Source organism: Lissotriton vulgaris, chromosome 1_1, assembly GCF_964263255.1.
Source record: "Lissotriton vulgaris chromosome 1_1, aLisVul1.2, whole genome shotgun sequence".
Classification (NCBI taxonomy): Eukaryota; Metazoa; Chordata; class Amphibia; order Caudata; family Salamandridae; genus Lissotriton; species Lissotriton vulgaris.
The window spans coordinates 359801474-359821654 of NC_141685.1; the positions used below are offsets into that span (position 1 = coordinate 359801474).

At 40.0% G+C, this 20181-nt stretch overlaps 1 protein-coding gene across 1 annotated transcript; it reads left to right on the plus strand.

The window, feature by feature from the left end:
* Nucleotides 1-1068: 1068 nt before the first annotated feature.
* Nucleotides 1069-10681, plus strand: LOC147747182 (uncharacterized). The gene is made up of 3 exons (XM_086925079.1): nucleotides 1069-1405; nucleotides 1690-2487; nucleotides 9930-10681. Exons 1-3 carry the CDS (start codon nucleotides 1069-1071, stop codon nucleotides 10679-10681), a joined length of 1887 nt encoding a protein of 628 aa, XP_086781205.1.
* The last annotated feature ends 9500 nt before the right edge of the window (nucleotides 10682-20181 follow it).

A 20181-nucleotide genomic window follows, 5' to 3' on the forward strand; every position in this document is an offset into this window, starting at 1 on the left:
GAGCGCTAACAGTCTTACTTATAAAGTGAGACTTTTAGTTAGGAATTAGCATAAAAAAACTTTGAAATTCACTGAAAAAACCATAGGTTTCACACCAGTTATAGTTAGCGGGAAATTTTACTGACATAAAACCAATGAAATTCCACGTTATAGTTAGTTGGACTCACTATAACTTGCGCGCCTGCAATGCACTGCTGATGACGTCACATATTACATCACTCATGACATGGTCAGTGACATCACTCATGACATCACTAATGACGCCATCCTTGTGACAAAGTGGCAGACCTCCTATCAGCATAAAATAACCTTTCACACACACATTCAAAAATAGAAACTAACATTTTATTAAAAACGGAGAAACCAACACCAATTACAACAACTTATTAGGTAATTCCAACATCTACATACACATACACTAATTCACCAACAGTTCTATATAGTCATTCATATATATATTCACTCATCATATGTAGTGATAGACCTATACATCCTGTTACACACCGACAGTCATCCAAAAGTTACACACACACATATTCATACATGCGAAAAAACTATTGAACATCCATTTATTTGCATATACAGCTATACACACACTACCACTTTACTTCTAAGGAAACTTACACATACTTAGGGGTAGATGTATCAAGATTTTCGTTAGCGATTTCTTAATAGCGAGTCGTTGCGAATCGCTATTAAGAAATCGTTAAATGCGATGTATGTATGTTTCTGCGACTTTTTTGCGATTCCTTAAAAGTCGCAATTTTTTCTTAGAATTTTATGCGACTTCTTAATTTGCGAATTTCGCAAATTAAGAAATCGCAAAAAAGCGAGAATCTGCTGCTGCCAACTACAAAATAGCTGAGTCATACTCAGGAAATGGGCTTGATTAGTTTCACCTGCATGCCTGAGCCACACCCAGTGGCAGTTGGAAACCTGTTTGGCTGGAGAGAGGAGCTGCTTGACTACAGGATGGAGGCTGCAAATTCAGAAGGAGGCCCCTCAGTAGAGAAAAGGAAAAGGAAGCAAAAGTTTTCTGAGAGGGAGGTGGAGACACTGGTGGAGGAAATGGCCTGCCATCATGAACTTTTGTTTGGAAAGCAATCCAAATATGTTCCTGAAGTCAGAAAGAGGAAGTTATGGCTGGAAATCCAGGAAAAAGTCAATGCAGTTGGTGTTGTCCCAAGAACAATTGATGAAATTAAAAAGCGTTGGTACGACATGAGGCTGAGGGCAAAGGAAAAACTTGCTGAGAGACTAAAGGATGCCAATAAAACTGGTGGAGGATCTGGAAATGTAGACCAACCAACCCCACATGAGGAGCTCATTGAATCTACAATTCAGCATGAAAGTGTTTCCGGAGTCTCAGCCATTGACAGTTCTGATCACAAAGTTGCTGAACATGGTAAGCAGGATGCTTGACTTTTTCATTGCATAAGTTAGAAGCATGAGTGTATGAGTGTGTGAGCATTATTCCATGTGTTTAATAAATAACAGCACTTAAATTTGAAAATTGATCCCCTTTTTTGTTTTACATTACTGCATACTTATGATACAGTACATTTAAGCTTCACCAACATACATGCATCTGAATAAGTACACAATACTACCTCTTTAGTTAGCTTAATTTAATAGTTATGATGCACACAGACAGGCAAGCATCTCATGTGACTCTTTCTTTATTCCCAGATCATGTTGTAGATTCACATGATGGTGATGGGGGGCAATCCTCACAGGAACTTATTACAGCCCCAGAAGAAGAAAATGTCAGTGATGAGCATGAATCATTGTCCTTTATGAGAAGAAAAAGAAAAGCAGTTGCACAACTGCAACCTTTTGAAGAATCAGATGATGAACCTGAGGGATCAACAAATAACATAAATGTGTCAGAACAGGAAGTTATACATCTTGACACAGTTAGTGATTCTGCTTCAAGAAGATCACATTCTAAAAATAATACCAGGAGAAGCAGGGGAGAAGTCACAGAGACAGCAAATGTTTTTGCTGGTTTGGAAAACAACATGCTTTCAGTGCAACAAAAACAACATAAAGCATTAAGGTCAATTAATGCCCAACTAAATAAATTAAACAAGAGTAACTATAAGGTGGGTGATGGTATGATGCGGATGGCTGACTCCATGGACAGACTTTGTGTAGCATTTGAAACATCAGAGTCAAACAGAGTGAGGGATTCTCGCACTCATAACATCAGACTAAAGAAGTACTATACAGCTATAAATAGTCTGTGCACTGTGACAGCACAGAGTAATAGGCGAAGCATTGCCATGCAACGCATGGTTGGTGAATGCAGTAGAAATGTTGCCAAAGGGCTGGATAAAGTATCCCATTCTTTTGAATTATTAAAAACTTGTCAGAAAGGGGCAAGTGCGCTCTTTGAGGCCATTGAGTCTGAGGACACTTCCAGTAGAACCAGCAGTAACCCTACGCCCACTTTGGACACCCCTGACATGAGGAGTGGAAGCCTTGGTAGCCAACATACATCTGTGAGGAGAAGTGGCCCAGGCCAATGCAGGAGTATCAGAAGGGGAAAAAATTCAACATATATATTAATAAAAGAGAATGACACTGTGAGCAAACATTCTCAAATGTATGTCCTGTGGATTAACAGGTTCCAGGTTTTTGTTACCCATCTAATTTTGAAAAATTAAAGGTTTACATAATGAAACAAAGATGTTGTGTTTTTATTTCTTACCTAGAAATAATTGTTAGTAATTTCTGCACGCCTTTGTCGCCCAGCCACAGCTCCTAAACCTGTAGCACATCTTCTTGGTGGAGGGACATCATCATTGTCTGAAGATTCAGGGTCACTCACTTCACATTCTGTTCCCTTCCTAATAGCCATGTTATGTAGCATAGCACAACTTGTAATTATTTTGCAACACAATGATGGCTTATATTGCAAGGATCCTCCACTTTTATGGATTCTTCTGAACCTGCTTTTCAAAATTCCAAAAGTTCTTTCAATAACTCCACGTGTAGAACGGTGTGCCTTATTGTATCTCCTTTCATGAATGTTACTTGGATTTAGATAAGGTGTCAAAATGAAATCACGAACTGCATAGGCGCTGTCTCCTAAATTGTAATTTCAGAAATGTGACAGATTTAAAAATTAAATTGACAAAATTTTTTAAATTGATTTTGTGTTTTTAAGTAGCACTTACCAAGCAGAAATCCATCTCCAAATTCACCAGCACTCAAACGTCCATGTAATCCACTGTGTCTAAATATATATGAATCATGAGTGCTTCCTGGAAATTTTGCAACAATGTCAGTAATAATATATTTAGCATTACACACCATTTGAATGTTTAAAGAGTGGTAACTTTTCCTATTCATATAAACATGCTCAGTTGCAGCTGGAGGTGTAGTGGCAATATGTGTCCCATCTATACATCCAATTACATGTGGAAAATGGGCAATTTGATAAAAATCAAATTTAGAAATTTGGATATCTTGAGGTGTGCTGGAGAAGTAAATATGATGTAGCAACCTGTTCATCATTGCATCCAAAAATACCCTAAAAAACCTTGAAAAGGCACTCTGAGATACTCCTCCCACCTCTGCAATCACCCTTTGAAAAGATCCTGAGGCAAGAAGGTGCAGGGAACATAAGACCTGCACATGAGTTGGTATAGAATGTGTCCTGTGTGTCTCATGCTCCAAAAAAGGCTTTAACTCCTCAATTAAGTCCAAAATGGTATGTGGATGCAGTCTATATTTCTCAAAAATGTCTTCTTCAGTCTGTTGAAATAAGGTAATCCTCAGTTTGAAAATCCTTTCCTGCCTCTGTCTCATCTGTGCAAGAGCTTGGATGTGCAGTCTTCTAGCTATCAGGTAAAGTCCAGCCATGGTTCTGTTGAAAAAATCAGTTGGGGCTGTCTTTTGAAGATTCAAAAAAAATTACACCTGGTTTGAGTTAGTGTTAATTGCGAATTCTTATTTTACGATTTGCCGTTTTTCGCTATTTGCGATTCTTTGATACATTTCATAGCGACTTCTTAAAATGCGATCATGCAAAATAGAGAATCGCTAAAAAAAATTCGCATAAACATGAAAACGCAAATACCGAAACGCAAAAAATAGCGATTTCTTATTTTGCGCTGCGAAAAAACACATACATCCCGAAATATGCAAAATATTCATTAACGATTCGTTATGGTCAAAATTCTGCGAATTTCGGCCATAACGAATCGCAAAATGCTTGATACGTCTAGGCCTAACTCTCTTAAACAATCACTTATAGAAACACATACTTATTTAAACAGGAACTCTTACAATCTCACATATACTCCCTTATAAACATCAATACTCACATATTCTAGATTAAAACATATGTCGTTACTGATAAAGACACTAGTGAGACAGTCATTCACTCACTAACACACACATATACTCACTCATCCACCCATATAGTCCTGCACATATGCTGTCTTCAAAACACATACAAACAGTGAGTCAGTCATTGATGCTTCTATGTGCTAAGTAATACCCCCACCAAACCATACAAACACTCATACTGATACTAAAAAAACATCTAATAACCCATATACAGAGAGTAAGTATGTGTAAGTTTCCTTAGAAGTAAGGTGGTAGTGTGTGTATAGTTGTACATGCAAATCAATGGATGTTCAATAGTTTATTTGCATGTGTGAGAATGTGTGTGAGTAACTTTTGGATGACTGTCGGTGTGTAAGCGGATGTATTGGTGTATCACTACATATGATGAGTGAGTATATGTATGAGTGACTATATAGAACTGTTGGTGAATGAGTGGATGTGTATATAGATGGTGGAATTACTGAATTGGTTTTTGTAACTAGTACGGACATCTCCATTTTTTTGAAAATTTTAATTTCTATTTTTGAATATGTGTTTCAAGGGTTACATTACACTGAAAGGAGGTCTGTCACTCTGTCACAAAGATGGTGTCATCAGTGATGTCATGAGTGATGTCACTGACCATGTCATGAGTGATGTAATATGTGACGTCATCAGCAGTGCATTACACGCGCAAGTTATAGTGAGTCCAACTAACTATAACGTGGAATTTCAATGGTTTTATGTCAGTAAAATATATATATCTATATATCATATATATATATATTATATATATATATATATATATATATATATATATATATATTTATATATTATATATATATATAGATATATATATATATATATTATATATATATATATATATATATCTATATATATATAATATATTATATATATATTATATATATATATATATATATATATATATATATATTTTATATATATATATATATATATATATATATAGATATATATATATAATCTATATATATATATATATATATAGATATATATATATATATATATATATATCTATATATATATATATATATAGATATATATATATATCTATATATATATATATATATATATATATATATATATATATATATATATATATATATATATATATATATATATATATATATATATATATATATATATCCAAAAAGGAAACGCGCTCCGTCTGTCACGTTATCCAGGCCACACCAGCATTACTTAAAAGATATTCTTTATTAAAAAAAGATTCATGGGCATGACTGGTTTTTTCAGTGAATATATATATATATATATATATATATATATATATATATATATATTCACTGAAAAAACCATAGGTTTCACACCAGTTATAGTTAGGAATTAGCATTTTAAAAACCTATTAAATTCACTGAAAAAACCATAGGTTTCACACCAGTTATAGGGGTCGATTATGATGGTGGACGGACCTGAGTCCGTCCGCCACCATAGAGTAGGAGGGACCGTCCGCAGACATGTGCTCCCAATGAAGACGCCTCACACGGTGTGCTTTTGAATCCTTTCAATGGCGGACTGCAAAGAGTTCAGAAATGCCCTTCCAAACAAAGTAAAACAGCCAAACGCGTTTCGGGTATTGCTATGCCCTTGTTCACTGGCACTGGCAACAGGAAGGCAGCAGCAAAAAAATGTAGACACACCTGCAACAGTGGGGCAGGACAGTTTTTAAATGTCCTGCCCCAGTGTTCGTGTACACGCATTGCATCGTGGTTATTGCAGTTCCACATTTCAACAATTATCCCAAGTGGATGTCGCTACGTCCATAGTGCAGCCTTCTCAAACCCCAGTGGGTTGTTAAAAACGACAATGCTGAAATCTTGCCAATAATATGCCCATGCCAACCGGACACACCGTTCACTCAGCGCTTTCATTTCTCAAGCGCTGCTGATCTGCTCTTCTGCAGCAGGGGGCGCCCTCGCGGTTGGAGCCAACCGCTACTATCCAACAGAAAGGTGCTCCCAAATGAAGGCGCCTCACACGGCGTGCTTTTGAATCCTTTTATTGGCGGACTGCAAAGAGTTCCGAAATGCCACTGACGATGTCATGAGTGATGTAATATGTGACGTCATCAGCAGTGCCTTGCAGGCGCGCAAGTTATAGTGAGTCCAACTAACTATAACGTTAGAATTTCTATGGTTTTATGTCAGTAAAACTTCCAGCTAACTATAACTGGTGTGAAACCTATGGTTTTTTCAGTGAATTTAATAGGTTTTTTTAAATGCTAATTCCTAACTATAATTGGTGTGAAACCTATGGTTTTTTCAGTGAATTTCATAGTTTTTTTAAATGCTAATTCCTAACTATATATAGGGCCTTAAACCTATGAAATGTAATATTTTTTATAATGAATCCTATATTGTATATTTATATAATACTATTTTTATTTTTTTATTTTTTTGCCCTGGTGCGCTCCCGGTGCCTGCCCCGGTGTGCGCACCGGAAAGCGCAGTTTTCTGGAGCGCCCCAGGTCGTGCACCATTGAGCGTCCCGTTAGCGCTATTGCCGCGAACAAAAACATCATTGTGACGTATCGCGTAGCCGCGTCCGCGTGATACGCATGGCGTAAGCGCACCCGGTAGCACTCGAGCGAATGCGAGCGCGCAACGTAAGCCTCTGACGCGCTTACGCGGCGTGCCCCGTGTCACGCCCCGTGGCGCGCACCCGGGGGTGCGTCGCGTAAGCGCGTCGGGTCATGTGACCTGAAAATAACACTTTTTGTTGGGGCAGAACAGTTTTGGTTTCCAAATGATGAAAGCCTGGGTCATGTGACCTGAAAATAACACTTTTCATTGGTTCAGGACAGTTTTTTTTTCCAAATGATGAAAGCCCCCACCTTTTTTCCTTATTCGGACTTTGCCCTTTGACTGAGGAAGACCTGTTTGGAGATCTAAGAGTACTATTTTGTACTTTAAAATGGCTACAGTAGCAGCAGCAGCTGGAGCATCTGCACCACCACCACAACATCACATTGGTGGTCAAGAAGAAGAGGAGGAGGAGGAGGAGGGGAGGAGGTGGTTGCCAGAAGACAATACCCCATACAGGCCAAGGCAGCACATTGTATGGGAGTTTTTTTTCCATCCCAGAGGGCAAGAAGAAAGTCAATCCGCCAAAGGTGACTTGCAAAATCTGTGGCATTGGACTTTCAAGGGGGAACCCTAATAAGAAATATTCATTTGGTAATAACACCATGATTCGACACATGCAGCGCAAGCATCCCAAAAACTATGCTGCGGCAGAGGTGAGAGAACTGGCCAGCAACCCTCCCCAATCTACACCCAGCACCTCCAAACGAAAGCAACCAACTCCATCGGGACCAGAAACAAGGTAGATGGTCCCAAACATTCAATCAAAGTTTGGGCAATACAAAATCTCTTGTACTTTTTGTGGTAAGACCATCACCTATGGTGAGCAAAGCATAACGTTCATCAACCGTGCTAGTGACAACCACAAATGCCCCAAAAATCCTTAATTTTTTCCTGATTTTTTTTCTGCTCCAGTTGAGCCGTTTTCAATTCCCTGTTTTTTGTTTCTCCCCATAAAAATAACAAAAACAATATAAAATAGTTAATAAAAGCCCAAAAAAGTACAAAATGTTCAAAACAGCATTAAAAAAATATAAAACAACAAAAAGAAGAAAAAAAACAGTTCTTTTTAGAACTACCTCCAAATTATAAAAAAAGGCAACATTTGTTTAAAACTCTATCATTCTTTTTACCCCATGGAATGCTTCCCGGTACGCTCCGCGGTGCGCGTACCGGGCGCTCAACCCGTGCAAATAAAAAAAAATATATATATATTTTGCCCCGCGGGGCCCTTTTATAGCCCCCACATCAAACCTAGGGGGTCAAGGGGGTCTACTCTGCCCCCTTATGGTCATTTCCCCCTTTGTTTTTTCCTCCTCTTGTGTCTCGATCCTACCAAGACACAAGATGGCGGCTGCTCCAGACTGTTTGGAATGTTGACAGACACCCGAGAGCCAATCAGCTTTCCACGCCCGAACTCGCGTAGCGTGCTGGTTAGCGCCCCGGAGCACGTACCGGGGCGCGCTTATAGATATATATATTTTTTTTAACCTAAATTATTTAAAATCCACTGGAGCACATATCTTGAGACATAGCAAAGGCACATCGGGCTACCAGTCCCTACAATTTTGCCAAGTTTGGTGGAAATCCATTCAGCCGTTCGGGCTAAAAGTGAGGTCGACCGCCCTATGGAAATTAACATGGGGAAAACACGTTTTGGGACCCCCCTTTTATCTCAGCTCCCGCTTGACGAATCCCCCCCAAACTTTCAGGGAAGGACCGGAGCGCCGCGAGGCAAATTTGAGAAAATTTTCAGGCACATTCCTCTACCAGCGCCAAAGTTACTCACAATAGAATGTTGAGATTTTCTATTGAAAATAATCCTAAATATATATATCATGTGAGCAAGGCTCAGGAGAGCCGAAACTTTATGATGGTGACAAGCAAATAAAACACCTTTAGAAATACCGAATTTGTGGTCCGTGCTTTGTTTCCAGAACGTGTCTACCAGCGAAATTGCAGCGCATAAGAAACCAAGGTTATGATATACAATCTTGCGACAAACCAATGAATTTATTCAGCCATATTAACGTTTACATTTACATGTGAATGAAAAATGAGGAGTATGTATTTGTAACCCATGTACTCAGAGACGCACAAAAATACCGTAGTAGTATTTTCTCTATGCTTATTGAAGTCACATGGTGTGCACTGGCATTCTAAAACACTAGGCATTATGGGTAATGTTTGACTGTGAACAAGGGCAACTGCCCGAAATGCGTCAGTTTTGTTTGCTGCTATTTACCAAATAAAATAACAACTTGCCTTTATATTGGGATTCGTGCTGCTTTCTGTTTCTGGGAGACCGGAGTTGCAGTTTGCACTTGATGTGTATCTAATCCACGGAGGGTGGTTGCCTCCGCCTCGAATCCACTCCCTGCAAGCTGTCCGACGTCGTCAACCAGCGTGTACTTTTTATGTGAGTGGAATTTGTCGACGGACCCTGCCTGCGGAGATTGAGCACACCCACTTTCCAACGGAGCCTGCTGAGAATGCTGCACGCCAGGAGAGCCCTTGTTCCCCAGTCAATCGGAGCGGGAGAGCCAGGTACAGCGCCGCGTACAGCAGATCGGAAAGAAGGGTGAGTGCTCACAAACGCACTTCAGGCGGTGGGAAGGACTATAGGTAAACGTGAGGGTATATAAGGCTTCAGCAATGACCTGCCTTATAGTAAAATGCCAGCACATTATTACACACTTCGAAAATTCGGTAATTATGGCAGCAGCGGGAATGTCAGAAGAGACTGTGAGGGGGCGTGAAGCGGCCTCACTTGAATTATTCAGTAATCTGACTAAAATCACTCACAAGGGGGCTACGGCGGTAGCGGGCTCATCAGAAACCGCACAGAGCAACACCCTCTCAATTGAAATGCAGATAAAGACTCTAATGAAACGGCTTGAAAAAACAATGAAAAATTATGGGAACACAAGTCATTAACAATGTATATTACAGAAGGACGGATTCCGAGAGGCTTAAGGATCCTACTTGCTCCTAGCTATGACAAGCCGCACCCGGAAATGCTGAAGGAGTGGGGGCACAGCAACTTGGATGAATCCCGGAAATTAGTTAAAATACTGATCAAATATGCAGAAATTGACCGCACGCAATTATTGCAAGAAATGGAAGAAATCAATGGGGAACTATTGAAATTCAAACCCAATGACCTCATTACAACAATGCGAAAAGAGACACAAGAAAGAGTTAACAAACATGAAGAAAAATTTATAGTGCGCAAAGCATGGAAATTTGCGCGTGATGAAGACAATTACGAGCATGGAAAAATCTACACATTCGCGCGCAAATTTGATAGTGCCAAGCGATTAAAAATGAATCAAAAATCATCCCCTACTAAGGTAGCAGCAGGGGCTGAAGAAACTACAAGAGGTTCATGCCCTGAAGTGGCTGAAGATGCTCAAAACAATAGTGACTCCAATTCGACAAGCAGTAATGCAAGCAGTGTCTATTCTGATGATGAGGCATTAACAACAGGGAATGGAGGTGAAGGCCCCTCAATGGTTTTGGATCTGGGGGAAGAAATAGATTTTTTAGTGAATGCGCGGCTACAAACTCTGCGCCCACGAAATCAACAAAATCAGCAGAAAAAAGGGCCAGAATTAACCGCCGCCGAAAAGAGCGCCGCCAAAAACACAAATGCAAACAGCAACAACAAAACGAATAAGTATTGGCGCAAGAACAGAAACTAAGGCCCACATGCATCAAGCATTTTTGGAGTCGCAAACGGTGCGATTCCTTAAAATCATTCGTTTGCAATTCCAAAAATGCTTTCTGAGATGCATCATGCTTTTTTAGAAATCACAACTTTTTTGCGATTTCTAAAATTGCGATAGCATTTCAGAAATCGCAATTTTGCGATTTCTAAAATGCTATGCATCATTTGATTTCAAATTGCGAAATTTGAAATTGCAAGTGCAAATTACCACGAAGTTGAACCTCGTGGTAATTTGCGAAATTGTTTAAAAAAGCACAAACATGCATTTTTTAAACTATAAAGTTACAGACACACATGTCCTAAGGACATGTGTGTATGTAACTTATACTCAAAAGTACATTTCATGGGTGAAGGGGGGGTCATTTGGACCCCCCTCTTCACCCTTGAAATGCATTGATGAATTGCGATTTCAAATTGCGAATTCGCAATTCCCATTCATTCCTATGGGCATTTTAGCCCATAGGAATGAATGAGAATTGCGAATTCGCACTTTGCTAATCACATAATATTTGAGAATCGGTAAAAATTGCGATTTTTACCGATTCTCAAATATTTTGCGAAAATGTACATGCATCCCATTTTGCATTTCCTAATTTGCGATTCCCTAAAAATCGCAAATTAGGAAGTGCAAAATGAAACAATGATGCATGTGGGCCTAAGTGACAAGATGGTCATTAATCTATCTTCCACAATTCTCACCACTGCAGAAAATCAATTGCTAAGCCTTGGCCTCACCTTTTGCCCAGTAACCGACTTTAATTATACAGCCACCAGAGTGGATGTGTTCCGGTACATACGAAAATTAAAACTACAGAAGTTTTTTAACATCAAGGAGGGTTCCAATAATGCAGAAATAGCAAATATGGATCCCGTACTCCAGTCCTTCAATCTCGTGACATTAGAGGGATGCTCACACTTCATCAACAGGGTGAGGACAGTAATGAATCTAGTACCATCACGTCCACACAGGAGGAACTAAGAGATGCTGAAATTTCTCAAATCAGAGCGGGATCAAGCCCATTTAAACCGACATCAACTTTTACACCCACTATGCCCAGGGATGCAATAGATGCATTCCACGAAGTAGTGACGGCAGACCTTAAAAAACTGTACCACCAGGTCAAACATCACAGGAGGGCCAAGCGAGATCATGAAAAACAATATTGGGAGCTGATGAACAAATTGAAAAATGATCATCGAAATATATAGTTTGTGGCTCTGACAAGGGGGGGAATGTAGTCATTTGGCCCCAAGAACAATACATAGCAGAGGCTACCAAGCAATTGTCAGATCCCACCTGCTATATGAAAATGTGCTTGAAAGAATACGATTTAGCCAGGGAGAAGTTAAGAAAAATGCTCTTCAAGTATAGAAGGGGGGGCTTAATCTCCATTCATGAGTTCAAGTTTTTACACGTTGAGCTGCCAATAATGCCCAGATTCTATCTAATCCCCAAAGTACATAAGGGGATTACACCAGTCCCAGGACGGCCGATCATTTCGGCAATAGATAGCATTGGGGAACATCTCGCACAATACACAGATTATTTCCTGCAACCTCTGGTCTCCAGCCTGCCCACATACATTAAGGATACAGGGCACTTTTTACAGAAAATCAAGAACACCACATGGACAGAGAAGTCTTTGCTAATAACATTGGACATCGAAGCTCTGTATACGAGCATAGAGCACTCCACTGGACTCAAAGCTTTAGAACATTTTTTGGGCACTAGACCAGCTAACTGCTATAATCACAATAAGATGCTAGTAGAACTGGTTAAGTGGAGCCTACATCATAACTTTTTTATGTTTGGTAGGGATGTCTTTCTACAGAAGAGGGGGGTGGCAATGGGGGCCTGCTTTTCCCCTAGCTATGCGTGCTTGCACGTAGGCTATTGGGAGAAGCAGGTCCTCATGGGGGACCACTTGAATACTTTTTCTGAACATGTGGAACAGTGGGTCAGATTTATTGATGACGCGTTTTTAATTTGGAGGGGTGATGAAGCTAGTGCGGTAGATTTTATTAAGAAACTAAACACTAATGATTACAATTTGAAATTTATGCACCACATCAGCAAGAAATCAGTCAACTTTTTGGATGTCAAGGTATATCCTAAAAATGACTTGTTGGCAACCACCCTCTATAGGAAAGAAACTGCGGGCAACTCCACGTTGCACGCAAGTAGTGCCCACCCGCGACACACTATCGATAACATCCCCTACAGGGAGTTACTTCGATTAAAGAGAATTTGCTGCGATTCTGAGGAAATGGAGAAGTACATAACAGAATCTGTCAACGGATTCAAGGCCAGAGGATATAATGATCAAACCCTCAAAAGAGCTGTTACTAAAATTCAGCAAAGAACCAGAGAGTCCTTATTGTCACAAGAGAAAGATAATATGAACGAGAAGGAAGATGGTGGGAACTCTGAAATAAGGTTCCTAACAGCCTTCAGTTGCCAGGACAGAAAAATCAGGTCCATTATGACAAAGAGTTGGCCCATTCTGCAGACAGACGGGGTTTTGGCAGGGGACCTTCCGGCCAATCCGATAATTACGTTTAGGAGGGGACCCTCCTTACGTAACCACGTGTCCAAAAAACCCGGTTACCATCGAAAAACGGGTTTTTCAAATGCAACAGTTGCCAGGCGTGTAAATTTGGTGTAAATACCTGTTCTTATATGACCCCATTCAGCCCAGCTCCACTGCAGATAAAAGGAAATTACAACTGAAGGACTGAATACGCAGTGTACGTCCTGACGTGTACTTGTGGCCTGAGGTATGTCGGAAGCACTCGGCCAGCGGTACATGCCAGGATATTGCAGCACCTTCGTGCCATTGTCAATAATGACAACACGTATCCTGTCGCCAGGCACTGCAGAAGAGTCCACAACAACAATTTGGAGTGCCTGAATTACTTCGTATTGACAGCTGTTACCCAACCACGCAGAGGGGGTGACAGGGATAAGCTATTACACCAAATGGAGTCGAAAATGATATTAGAGCTAGATACCAAGGCACCTATCGGGCTTAACACCACAGAAGACCTATATAATTTCCTATAAGCTGGTCTATGTAATCACAATTAGATGGGTCTATACCCTAACATTTATGCCCGTCTGGTTGCTCTTTTGTTTCCGTGAGGTCTCCTGTTAAGCTTCTCGCCTTCCCTCATTGTTCATTCCAGTCATTTTTCCCTTCCCTTTATTATTTTTTCTGCACTGGGGGCTATCTTAATTAAGAATGGATTATATCACTTTCCATTTTGATTTTTAACACATAATATTATGGTGTTATCAGCACTTTTAAGTTAAAACATAGAGATCTACCAGACGGGTTGTGAACTAATGAGAATTACTGGGTTGCCATCATTAGTAGATGTCCCTAAATACTTGGTTTGGATTCACAGGGTTGCCATCATTTACAGATGTCCCTGCAGGATTGTAAATAGTATTTATTTGGTCTTAACAGTAGAAGTATCTATATTGCGCGATTTGCACAGAGTGTAGAAGTTTACAGTTTTGCATATTTTAAACATTCGCATAAGGCAGTTTTTTACAAATAACAATTAATTTTGTATTGAGAAGTTTTTAAGTATTTATACTTTTATAACTGAATTGCCTGTTTTGCACAGAGTGAAATGTTTATATTTTGCGTTATTTTGCACATTAACTTTGCACTAATGTTATTATACTGTTTTGACCTTATTTTTGCATTTATGCAGATACAATCTTGCAACAAACCGATGAATTTATTCAGCCATATTAACGTTTACATTTAAATGTGAATGAAAAATGAGGAGTATGTATTTGTAACCCATGTACTCAGAGATGCACAAAAATACTGTAGTAGTATTTTCTCTATGCTTATTGAAGTCACAGGGTGTGCACTGGCATTTTAAAAAACCAGGCATTATGGGTAATGTTTGACTGTGAACAAGGGCAACTGCCCGAAACGCGTCAGTTTCGTTTGCTGCTATTTACCAAATAAAATAACAACTTGCCTTTATATTGGGATTTGTGCTGCTTTCTGTTTCTGGGAGACCGGAGATGCAGTTTGCGCTTGATGTGTATATATATATATGTATATATATATATATATGACTGGAACTTCGCCATCCGCCCCAAAAAGACTGGAAACCGAATAACGAAACGGACCCATTCAGGTTGAATTAAACGCTTATTTTATTCTGTGTACCCTCTTGTCCGCCATGACGCGTTTCGGGCCCTGGAGCCCTCGATCACATGACATGGTCGAATTTCACCTCGTGATTTGTAGTGCAGGAAAGGTCACATGTTTCCAAGCCTATAGAAATAAACAAAGTATTTCAGCCTAATCCGAACTGTTTAGCAAAAACGCTGTTTTTCAATATGCATTCGTTTTTACATTCTTAATCATTTCCTCATTGCTTTGTACTCCACAGAGATGTGCAAAATTCACAATAAATATAATAAATATTTAAAATAAATATATAAATATGTGCAAAATTGCAGTAACAGTTTAAACATTTATATACACCAACATTAATTTACATTATTCATCAAATATGTACACATTCCCTTTGAACTATTCTACAAGTAATTTTGTCAAACAAAGGGAAACTTCTGTGCAAAGTTGGCAAAATAAAGTGCATATTGCTTAACTGAACTTGTTTCACTGTGGATTTTAGTACTCTAAGAGGAACAAGTAATACTGCCCTAGTGGGCATTGTCATTAAATTCCTGGATCACTGCTACTATACTGCTTGGACTTTTTGTGTTATTCCTGCACTACGAAAAGAAATAGTGTGGTTTACCCTTGGTATTGTGATTAAATTAATACTGTTTAAAACCTGGCAGCACTGGATGGTATGTTATGTTTGACGACTTTTATGCCCCTGTTACACTTATAGGGCTACTGCATATATCGATAGATTTATGTCACTTGTCTTATGGTGTTATTCCAGTTGTAAACAAGTGTATAAATCTTCAGTCGCATTAAGGCCATACGGTGTCTTGGTGTCGAGCTCCAGAATGTAGCGGGTTTCTAATACTCTTAATCGTGCTTCTCTGTTGCCCCCTCTTCGTAAAGGCTGTACCATATCTATTGCAAAATATTTTAGGCAGTTTACATCCCCCTTGTGGCATAAATTAACATGCCTCGCCACAGGGTAGGCTTCATCTTTATTTGTTACTGCCCTCATATGTTGAAATATGCGCTTGTGGACTTGTAGCTTGGTGCTACCAACGTAGCACAGCCCACAAACGCATTCCAATACGTAGATAACATAGTCTGACTTACAGGTTATCTTCTTGGAAATAGGGATCTCTGTCTCACTAAATGGAGAGCTATATGTGGTTTTGTTCTTCCCTATGGTACATGCTTTACACACAGCACATTTTAAGAAACCCTTGCTTTTACCTAGCCAGTTGTCCCTGATCGATATCTCTGGACTGCTCTTGACCAACATGTCACTCATGGACCGGGCACGACTATATGTAATTGCAGGAAAGGTTGCCATAGTTTTTCCAATCACATGGTCCCCTGTGATTATGTGCCAGTTTTTCTTGACAATATTTTGTATTTGCCTGTGTTGGCAACTATATCCCAAAATAAGTCTTGGCTGACACCCACCATTGTTTGCCATTGTATGTCCTGCCCCCACATCCGCTATCGCAGACGGGAACATTCCTGCTTTATTGGCCCTTTCCATTGCTTTTGACACCACACTTTCTGTATAGCCTCTCTGTAAGAATCTTGCTTTACTCTCATTTTTTGCTGATAAGCAGGCTGCATCTGTACTACAGATTCTTCTAATCCTTAGCATCTCCCCGTAGGGGATGCTTCGGATTAGGTGGTTGGGGTGCTGGCTAGAGGCATGGAGGATTGTATTGCCTGCAGTTTGTTCACATGCAAGGAGTAGCTACATTAGGTGATATTTAAAGTGCAGTTTGCTCCGCCCTCTGGCCGCCTCCCAAAGGGTCACGTGGTTAATTAACATAAACAACAGACTTGATGCGCCCGAGTTCATAATTAAACAACATGATTTGGTGAAAATGTGCATATTTGTTGATAGTAATTTCATATGCATTAACCACAGTAGAAATTATTAGAGATTAAGGTACATATCAGTACATACTCTGCATGAATGCATTTATGAGATATAGACATCATTTTATATACTTTAACATGGAGTTCAAACCATCAAGTGAGAGAAAAATAACCGGGTAAATCCATTATATCACCATGGATAGGGATGAACAACATTAATAACTGGAATGGTGTCCTTTCTAATAATTTCAAACAGACCTCTGTACACTTACATGGAGGATTGGGCGGCTGGATGTGCAAATGAGGCTAAATCTAAAGTGCAAATATTCACATCACAAAAGTGATAAAATTCATGATATATTTTAATGTTAGTAAAGAATGCATGTAAAAACGTTACCAGTAATAGAAATATGTGCAAAGACATATTATATAGTAAAAGGTAAGTATAAACTGCTATTCTTAAAACAATAATTCATCATGATTTTACAAGTGAGGAATAGATATAGTGATTAAATATACAGTGATAAAAATAGAAGTATAAAAGGGAAGGGAGGCCACAGATGTACAATGGCCGAAGGACAGAGATACACTAAGGAAGGGGGTATACTAAAATCTAATAGATAACAGGGAACCTGACTATCTATTGTGCATCATAAATAATAAAGGTTTATCCCTTCTTGTAATCCAAAGAAGTGTGGGTGGGCAACAGGGAACCTGACTGCCCGCCCAACTAGAGATACATCATGATGAATCAGACATTTAATGACTGTACTGAATGAATTTCATGCAGATATAATGTAAGGCTCCAATGTCCATGAAGGGCACACATGAGTGAATCAGCCATGAATAGAAACAAGAATCAAGATAACAACAACAATAGTAAGCTCTTCGCCTCGAGTTCTCATTAACCAGCTCCTATTCTCGAGGAATTGCTAATGTCATCAGGTGGGTATATAATCTCCTGCACGCCGAGGAAGGAACTCTTCGATCTCTGCTCAAAACAGAAACAATTGATCGTGATTCATCCAAACACGTTTTTAAGAAAAACATGTCAGTTGCCTTTAAGCTAGCGGAGATTAACATCGATCTACTGCTAACTTGGACACCATCCCAACTTAAACTCTTTTTGAAACATTTCACCTCAAGGCTAAGCTTTGATCTAGACTTTTTGCATTGTTCAAAATTATCTACATATAAGAATTTCACTGAAACTATAACATACAAGAAAATTCAACAGTACATTGCTTTCAATCTAAATCATTCTGTCAGGAGAGCGATGGTTCTGTTCCGGTTCGGTATTTTACCAGTCAAAACTGTAACAGCCAAATGGCACTTAAAGGAAAACTCTAAATGTAATTTGTGTAATGGAGGAGAGCAAGATGTCGAGCATCTAATGTTTGCCTGTCCAAATCCAAAGGTGGTAACGGCAAGGAAGCGGTACTTGCAAGCCATACACATTAAATGTAGGATTAACTCAGCAAATGAACTGATCACTCTATGTAAATTCCCGCCAAATGAATTTGTCTGTCATAACTTTTATAAATTTTTAAAATCTTTTTTAACATTGTATTAGCACAAGAAATTTTACTGTTGTAAATAATCTGAATTTTATGTTTAAAATATTTGTGGTCCTCAGTTGAGTACCAAAGCAAATAAAAATAAAATAAACTTGAAACTATAAACAATAGTAAGCTCTATAAGAAGTTGTGTATATCCTCAGTATTATTGAGCCAGTTGGGCCACTTACTATCGAACTGAAGAATGAAACGTGTTTCTAGCTGTCTCAGTAGCAAATCCCTGTTGCCTCCTCTACGCAAAGGAGGTACCGGCCCCACTACATAGTACCTTAAACACTGCAGATCTTGATTGTGTTTTAGCGCAAAATGGCGCGCCACTGGGTAGGCCGGATCGTTATGAAGTATAGCTCTGAGGTGTTGGAGAATTCTATATATATATGATGTCTGGCTTCCTATGAATAAGGTCAATGGTGACCGAAACATGGCAGGACTGCCGATGCTGTGCTGCCAATAAATGCTAAATTGTCATTGCTGTGGAGTGCGGCTATGTTTCCTTAACTGGAGAGTTGTGTGGATATATAACGGCCTGGTTCAGCCGTAAGCGACGCACCACCAGAAAGAGCGCCGGAGTTCCCCGACATTGAACCAACCTGGGTGATCGTGAAAGTGGAAAGGGAAACTGGTTGCCGCCGAAGACAATCTTCGGTATGGTTTTTTGGCATCCTTGAAAATCGGATTGCTGGAAACACAACAAACTTTGAAGCAGCAACAGTGAATACCAACATTGTGAGGCATCTCCCACTGGAGGGAAAAAATGGCAAGGGGCAGTGAACCGCAAGTACTAGCATGCAATTTGATTGTTCCCATCTGAGCGCCCACTAGGGGGCGAGATAAATAAATTGCAATCGGCTTGTGGGGTTCCCTGCTCAGGGTTCCTGATGTCTGGCTTCCTATGAATAAGGTCAATGGTGACCGAAACATGTCAGGACTGCCGATGCTGTGCTGCCAATAAATGCTAAATTGCCATCGCTGTGGAGTGCGGCTATGTTTCCTTAACAGGAGAGTTGTGCGGATATATATATAAATATATATATCAACGCTCCTGAGGTTTCCAAACAGCAGGAAAGCACACGAACAGCAGGTAGGTTTCACCTCATAAAACCTTTTAATCTTAGGTACAGGCGGGTTCAGCATACAAATGATTAAAGCAGTTCCAGCGCGTCGCCTTACGCGTTTCGAATGTCTCTTCATCAGAGGCTTGGGCGTGGATGGCGTGCAGTTGTGGACACTCTCCCATTGTTATGCTCGCATCCCTATATGATGCATTATGGGAAAGAAAGTCCTCTTATTCCATCGTTAATCGATGCACTTGTATTTTCTGCTCTGTTGGCCCGTCCTTATCCATTGCCTGCTACCCCACAGCAGGACAGGTTAATCCACGTCCCACGCGTCCCCCAGTTTTTGTGGGGTGGTGCCTTCCCAGCGGCGGGGCTGCCGCTTCAACATCAATGCTCCTAAGGTTCCCAAACAGCAGGAAAGCACACAAACAGCAGGTAGGTTTCACCTCATAAAACCTTTTAATCTTAGGTACAGGCGAGTTCAGCATACAAATGATTAAAGCAGTTCCAGCGCGTCGCCTTATGCGTTTCGAATGTCTCTTCATCAAAGGCTTGGGCATGGATGGCGTGCAGTTGTGGACACTCCCCCATTGTTATGCTCGCATCCCTATATGATGCATTATGGGAAAGAAAGTCCTTTTATTCCATCGTGAATCGATGCACTTGTATTTTCTGCTCTGTTGGCCCGTCCTTATCCATTGCCTGCTACCCCACAGCAGGACAGGTTAATCCACGTCCCAAGCGGCCCCCAGTTTTCATGGGGTGGTGCCTTCCCAGCGGCGGGGCTGCTGCTTCAACATCAACGCTCCT

Bases quoted from the DNA above. Each gene is read 5' to 3' on its own strand.
- LOC147747182 (XM_086925079.1), top strand. From the start codon at position 1,069: ATGGCCTGCCATCATGAACTTTTGTTTGGAAAGCAATCCAAATATGTT. The intron at 1,406-1,689 runs GTAAGCAGGATG...CTTTATTCCCAG, and splicing joins TCACAAAGTTGCTGAACATG to ATCATGTTGTAGATTCACAT. The intron at 2,488-9,929 runs GTAGCCAACATA...TGTATATTACAG, and splicing joins CATGAGGAGTGGAAGCCTTG to AAGGACGGATTCCGAGAGGC.